We start from the raw sequence: 7,901 nt of genomic DNA on the forward strand, positions 1-7,901 counted from the left end.
ACTTTAAAAAGGTCTTGTGCAGCAGATTTTCATAATGCAATACATCATTTGATTTCTTGACTGCTGCTTCAATAAGTGTTGACAGCAAGGATGACACGCAAATACATGAAGCCTTCCATAAAAAGTATAATTCACTGTTACTTATAAGACTAAAAAATAGAAAATAGCTTAATTACTAATAAGAAGATTATTAAATAATCTTTCTGCTCTCTCCTTCTGTTAACCTCATTAGATATACTGTGGCCCTTCTCACTGTGCCCTCCAAGTTCTTAACTTTTCTTTAAAATGCTTGTTCCCTTTTTTATATCACTGATACAATCTGTATAATTGCCATAGTTCTATTTTCCAAGTCATGAATTCTCTCTTTGACTGTGTTTAGTTGTCTAAATGAATCCATTGAGTTTCTAACTGCAGTTAGCATATTTTTCATTTCTATCCATTCTTTCTGAGCAGTCAGGTTAAGACTGAGAGCTCTGTTCATGTGACTCTCTGTGTTGTTGTGGTTGTTAGGACCCATTGAGTTGGCTCCACACAGAGTTACCCTGTGTGCAACAGAATGAGCCACTGCCTAGTGCTGGACCTGACTCACAGCTGTTACTCTTGAGCCCCTATTGTTAATGCCATTGTGCCAATCCATCTCATAGGGGGTCTTCCTCCTTTTCGCTGACCCTCCACTTTTCCAAGCATGATGTCCTTCTCCAGGGACTGGTCCCTCCTGATAACATGTACCAAGTATGAAAGGCAAAGTCTCACCATCCTCACCTTCAAGGAACGTTCTTGCTGCACTTCTCACAAAATAGATCTGTTTGTTCTTCTGGCATACCATGATACTTTCAATATTCTTTGCTAACACCATAACTCGAATGCATCAAGTCTTCTATTGTCTTCCTTATTCATTGCCCAACTTTCACATGCATCTTTGCTCTTGAATATCTTAAAAAGGTCTTGTGCAGCAGATTTGCCTACTACAATATGTCCTTTGATTTCTTGACTATTTCTTCCATGAGTGTTGATTGTGGATCCAAGCAAAATGAAGTCTTTGACAACTTTAATCATTGCTCCATTTATCATGATGTTATTGGTCCAGCTGTGATGATTTTTGTTTTCTGTACATTGAGATGCAATTCATACTGAAGGCTGTAGTCTTTGATCTTCATCAGTAAGTTCACTGGAAAGCACAATGATGTTGTTACAGTAGAATGTTGTTGTTGTTGTTGTTGTTGTTGTTGTTAAGTTCCGTTGAATCAGTGCCAACTCATAGCGATCCTGTATAGGGTTTCCAAGGAGTGGTTGGTGAGGTTGAACCTTCAACCTTGCAGTCTAACACAGTAGCCTACATTGCCACACTACAGTACAATAGTCTTCAAAAAGTTGGTGAAAAAATGGAATTTATATATAGTCCTGGTGTGGTGCTGAGGGTTAACGCACCAGACTGCAAAGCCTTTTGAACGGCATGCTTGGTGGTTCAAGCTCACCAGCTGCTCCTCGGAAACCCTACACAGGGTCGCTATGGGTCGGGATTGACTTGACGGCACATATGTATAATGGAATATTTCCAAAACCTTTTCCAAGTTTCCTCATATAATATTGGTTTGTTGTTTTTAATGTTAACTAAAGATCCAAGCTGCTATATTTAGTGCTGATACATACCCTTAAGCATACTCCCCAGAAGTTTTTATCATTAATTTCCAATCAGTGGAAGCCAAACCAATGAAGTTTTAGTGCAACCACAATAGCTTAGTAACAACTATGAAATTTGTTGAGTTTCATTATTAGTCAATTACTGTCTATGTGCTTTGCAAGTATCAACTTATTCAACTTGCCCCTCACTCCTAGTGCACGCTCACATTCAGGCTTTTCCCCCTTGCTTTCTGTCAAAGTCTCTTCCCCAAGATGTCTACATGTCTCACTTCCTAAAAGTCATCTCTCTGTGAACCTTCCCTCCCACCCACCTAAAATACAAGGTTTCTATGTTATTGTTGTTAAGTGTCGTCAAGTCAGTTCCAACTCATGGCAATCCTGTACAGGGTTTCCGAGGAGCAGCTGATGGGTTTGAACTGCCGACCTTGTGGTTCACTGTCTAGTGTTGATCCTACAGCGCCACACCAGGAGTACCTTCCCTAATTCAGGGGCCTCCTTAGCGATCATTACTCTCTCAATCATACTACACACACTTCTCTTATTTATCTTACTTATTTCCTGTTTCCCCCACTTGAGTACAAATGTTATGAAAACAGGAATTCTTACCAGCTCTATTTCTTTCTTTGAAACTATGTCTTTCTTTGATGAGGTTCTTACCACAGTGCCTGGCACATCATGGTTGTGGTAGTGTACCACTGAGTTGGTTCTGACTCATAGTGACTCTGTATAGGGTTTCTGAGGCTGTAAATCTTTATGGGAGCAGAAAACTTCATATTTCTACCATGGAGCAACTGGTAGGTTCAAACTACTGGCCTTGCAGTTAGCAGCCCAGGTCGTAACCAGCTGCACTACCAGGGTTCCTTTGGCACATGTTTGTTGTTGTTAGGTGCCATCGAATCGGTACTGACCCATAGTGACCTTATGCACAGCATAATGAAACACTGCCCGATCCTGGGCCAACCTCATTATTGTTGCCACACTTGAGTCCATCGATGCTGCCACTTGGCCAATCCATCTCATTGGGGTCTTCTTCTTTTTCTCTGACCGTCCACTTTACCAAACATGATATCCTTCTCCAGCGACTGGTCTCTCCTGACAGTATGAATAAGTATTTACTGAATGAATGAAGGAATGAGTCTTCACCACAATTCTCTGAAGGAGGTACTATTATTATCTCTATTATACACATAAAGAAACTAAGGCTTGGAGAAGCTAAGCAATTTTTCCGGGGTAACTAGAGCTGTTCAGTGGATGCAGTTGGTCCAAGTACAGAATGCAGACTCATGCCTCCTGCACTCTGCTGCCAGCGATGGAGCAGGGTGGCTAACTCCAAGCATCATCACCTGAATGGGTTCACATGATGTGGCTTGGAGGATGTGTTCCAGATCTGCCATCCCACCCACAGCAAATTTCATTCATCCACTATTTACATTCTTGCCAGGACTTGGGCTCGCTCCCCCCTTTCTAACTAGCATCGTGTTTCTGCTGGTTTTTGTAGGCGTGCCTTTCTCATTTGAAGCTGATGGTAGTAATCAACTGATTCTAATGACTTCAGGGAAAGTGTCCAACAGTGTGGCGTGGGCAGTTGGAGAACATGGTGTCCCTCTAAGTCCTCCTCTGTCTCAGCAGATCATTGGATTTCGGAGGTAATGTGTAACTAGAATAAACCAATGGGCCCCGTCAGTATTAACATTAAATGCATCCATGGTGGGTTAAAAGACAAACAAACAAACACACTTACAATATCACATTCTGGGTTTGTATTTATTTGTTTGTTTGTTTACATGTGTAATACTCTCCAGGGGCTTTTGTTGTTGTTGTTCTTAAAGTTAAGGTTAAAATAGAAATAGCCTAACAAATATTGGGTTATTATGTATCAGATATTCTGAAAGATACCTTGCCTCATTTAACATCATAATTGTTGTTGTTGTTGTTCTTAAGTGCCGTCGAGTCGGTTCCGACCCATAGCGACCCTGTACAGGGTTTCCGAGGCTGTAAATCTTTACGGGAGCAGAAAGCCTCATCTTTCTTCCGCGGAGCAGCTGGTAGTTTCAAACTGCGGACCTTGTGGTCCACAGCCCAATTCGTAACCACTATGCTACCAGAGCTCCTTAAGCTTCATAATAGCTGTATATAATTTAAAAAATAAAATGCTGTCAATTCCAACTCAGACAGACCCTACATAGGATTTCAGAGACTGTTAATCTTTACAAGAGCAGGCAGCTTCCTGTTTCTCCCATGGAGCAACTGATGGGTTTGAACCGTCAACCTTGCAGTTAGCAGCCCAACACCTAATATGAAGTATTATTTTCCCCATTTTTAAAAATGGAGGAAGTGCACATCACATAGTTACCTACAAGAGAGCTTCAAAAACTTTATGGAAAAATTCCATTCTCTTTTCATTCCATTTTTCCACATTTGTGTTGAATGCATGGCCATCATTACGGGCTTGTTGCTAATGACGATAGGTACTGGCATCTTCTGGCTATGGGGAAAAAGTCCCCCGGTGCTGTACACAGTTCACGTGCTCAGCTGTTAACCAAACGTTTGGTGGTTCCAAACCACCCAGCAGCACCTTAGAAGAAAGGCCTGGTAATCCTTGTCTAAAAAAATAGTCATTGAAAACCCTGTGGAGCACAGTTCTACTCTGACACACACGAGGTTACAAGTCAGAATCAACTCGATCACCACTGATGACTGATGGGGACATGGAAGTCCTTATTCTCCGGTCCTCTTCTCTGATAACTAGATCTATTAGGTACCTGAGAAGGATGAAGGAAAGGGGTTCTAGACCACAACAGTTTACGCTGCCTCCCATCTCTGTGGATCATACTATTGCAGTCAATGGGAACCAGGGAGCCCAATTCTAGTCTTGGCTCTTTCATTGCTTCTCACTGTCTTGAGTTCATCCTTGTATCACTCATCTGCGCACCCAGAGAACACTTTCCAAGTCACATCCTATAATTTCAACAGGTTGAAAGCAGTCACTGGGTTGACTGTGTTCCCTTTGTGCCTGATCCGACCACTGGATTTTACTGTGTTCCCTTCCCTTTGTGCTTGATCGAACCCAATATCCAACGCCTGTACACATGTGACAAAACCGGCAAGGTGCCACCGCTCTGCACTTTCTAGCTCAGGAGGACAGACCTTCCCAATGGAGACTTGCGTATGCCTTTGAGCGGACACGTGTTGGGTTCATTTCACTTGGAATGAGTTCTGGAGACCCTTTGGGGGTGATGACAGTTTTCCAGTCCTCACAAGTGGAAGTAGAACCCATGTGAGTCATGAAATATACAAGGTTAGTCATAAAGCATTTGGTGCTGATTGTTAATCCTCAGCTACAGGTGGGCCCCAGCTGCTGGCAACAAGAGGCTCTGGGGACTTTCTGGACCAGATCCCTGTGGTTCTAGGGATGGCTGGGGACCCTTGTATGCATGGGCAGATTTGTAAGAATGAGCCACATCTGCCTTCATTCTTTCAGTATGTCTATATTTTCCTTAGCCTTATAACCTATTGAATAGCAATCACCAAGTAAAGGAAAATAGTGAGAACCCGTCCTCCCTCAGAGCATAATAACCCTTTTATGCAATGCTGGCTTTGCAATTTGTGTCCTGATGAAAAGTGTGTCGTGGTAAAAGTCAGTCTCGTGGGATTAATGTCTTCCAGTGCTTTGAAGAGAGCAGACGCCATCTCGTCTATTGGCACATCAGGACTGACGGACATGAAAAAGTTGGCCAAGTGGGCAGCTGAGTCTAAGCTCGACCCGAATGACCCCAACAACTCCCCTTTGATGCAGCTGATCTCGGTAACTTGGCGTGAGCCCTGTGCACACACAGTTTCTGCATTTGGCATGATGTGAATCTATGCACATTTCTCTGAGGCCTCCCCACAAAACGCTATATACATTTCTCTGAATTCTCTGAAGGTCCCCCCTGAAACACTATGCACATTTCTCTGACCATCCTCCCCCAGGAATGTGAAGCACATTTCTCTGATGGGTCCCCCGGAACTTTATGTATGTTTCTCTGAAGGTTCCCTACACACACACACCCCAGAACATTAAGCACATTTCTCTGATGGGCCCCCCTGGAATGTTACATACATTTCTCTGAAGGTCCCACCTGGAATACTAGACAAATTTCTGTGATGGTTCCCCCAACTGAAGCATAAAGCACATTTCTCTGACAGTACCCGTCCCCTGCTCCCCCAGAACGTTACACAAGAGTTCCTGAGAGAGCTTTTCTTTTTCCTATTCTCTTGAGAAAACTGAGCCCAGAAACTGAGTAATTTGCTCAAGTTCACACATCTAAGAAGGAATCAGATCCAAGTTGCTCTGATTTTAGAATGGTCTTTCCACAATACCTTAAAGCCCTGATAAACCAAACTATTGTCCTCCACTGGATTCTACCTCATAGTGTCCCTATAGGACAGAGTCCAGCTGTCCCATAGGGAATCCAAGGTTTTAAATCTTTATGGAAACAGACAGCTGCTTCTTCCTCCCATGGACTGTCCGGTGGATTTGAATAGCCGGCCCGTAACTAGAAGCCCAATGCTTAGCCACTGCACCACCAAGACTCCTTAAAGCACTGATGTTGTTGTTGCTAACTACTGTCGAGTTGGTTCTGACTCATAGCAACCCCATACAGCGTTTCCAAGGAGCAGTTGGAGAATTTGAACTGCCAATCTTGTAGTTCAAACGGATCTGATAATCCAGGGTTTATCCTACAGTGCCACACCAGGACTCCAAAGTACTCATTGTTGTTGTAAAGTGCCGTCTAATTGGCTCTGACCCATAGGATTTCTGAGGAGCAGCTGGTGAGCTTGAACCACCGACCTTGCAGTTCAAACGGCTTTGCAGTCTGGCGCATTAACCCACAGCGCCACCCCAGGTCTCCTAAAGTACTCATGGGGACATATTAAGAGGTTTTTTTTCCTTGTATGATCACTAACTAGATTACTATTTACGTTTCATTTCAGTATTCGTCAGATAAATCATTTGTTTCTACCCTAACATTTACAGTCCTTTCTTTAGTGCCTTTATAAGTAAAATGGTACATTAGTCAGTAAGTGGGTTTTTTTTGGTCGTAAATACAATAGTTTTTCCTTCCAGGTTCATAATTCCATAAAAACCTAATAAAAAATTACATGAGCAGGAGAGTAGCTACAGCAAGACATGGTTATGACCATGTTGATTTATTAATAGGCCATTATTATTATCATTTAATAATTTATTAATAAATAATCATTTATTAACAGTTCACCAATAGGATAATTAAAACCAGTATGAAAATTCTTTTTCTCCTTTAGTTTTTGTAAGACAAGTCCCCAAAACAAGTTTGGGTTTATTGTGACTTTTGTCTTTATAAGAGCCCCGGTTGCATAGTGGATTAAGCATTGGGCTGCTAACTGCAAGGACAAAAGTTTGACCCCATCAGCCACTCCAAGGGGAAAAGATGCAGCACTCTGCTGATATAAAGATCTACACCCTCGGAAATTCCAGGGGGCAGTTCTGTTCTGCCCTACAGGGTCACTGTACGTGTGAATCAGTTCCATGGCAGCGGGGTTTCCATCTTTCTAAAGTCTCCTTCCAACATGTTACCTCTTAATATGGAACATAGACAGCACAGGCATGTTACCTAAAGTGTGGTCTATTCCATATCAGGCTTGCAAATCACTCTCCAGTTATTACCTTCTAAGCAGAAGCCCCCAGATTGTACAGACAGTTCACCTGCTTGGCTACTAACTGAAAGGCTGGTGGTTGGCGCGTACCCAGAAGCACCTTGGAAGAAAGCCAAGGCGATTTACTTCCCTAAGATCTCAACCATGGAAAACCCACTGGATCACAGTTCTACTCTGATCCACATGGGGGCGCCGTGAGGCAAGATCAACTCCATGACAACTGGTATCTGTAAACCAGCAATCACCTAACTCACGTTTCACGGGCTTTGAGAAAGACAAAACACAGGGGTTGCCCTTCTGACCTGACTGCTGATGAGCCAGGTTATTCACAGAAGGGTCACCCTGTCATTACAGAGCCCCAGCAATTCTCTGCTTACTGGCTGTTCCTCTGCCCATGAGGTCACAGCTAGCAAAGGGGCCAGCAGACACCTGGGGGGGAGGGTCCCCACATCTGCTCAGCCTGCCAGTGGTATCCCAACACCATCCTTCTGCACCTTGTGCAGGGACTTTGGAGATTGCCTGGTCCTGACCCATCTCTGACTCAGTTTCCCCAATAGCCAAGACCATAGGTGGTATTCAGA

General features: G+C 43.3%; 1 protein-coding gene across 1 annotated transcript in view; it reads left to right on the plus strand.

Annotated features, from left to right (window-relative positions):
• The window catches only part of CC2D2A (coiled-coil and C2 domain containing 2A), a 175,007-nt gene that overhangs the window by 78,827 nt on the left and 88,279 nt on the right, over window positions 1-7,901 (plus strand). Inside the window, exons 16-17 of the mRNA XM_006873814.1 lie at window positions 3,114-3,287; window positions 5,308-5,446. Coding sequence (XP_006873876.1) covers window positions 3,114-3,287; window positions 5,308-5,446 — 313 coding nt within the window. The remainder of the gene's footprint in view (window positions 1-3,113; window positions 3,288-5,307; window positions 5,447-7,901) is intronic.

This window comes from Chrysochloris asiatica, unplaced genomic scaffold (genome assembly GCF_000296735.1).
Source record: "Chrysochloris asiatica unplaced genomic scaffold, ChrAsi1.0 scaffold00256, whole genome shotgun sequence".
NCBI classification, from domain to species: domain Eukaryota; kingdom Metazoa; phylum Chordata; class Mammalia; order Afrosoricida; family Chrysochloridae; genus Chrysochloris; species Chrysochloris asiatica.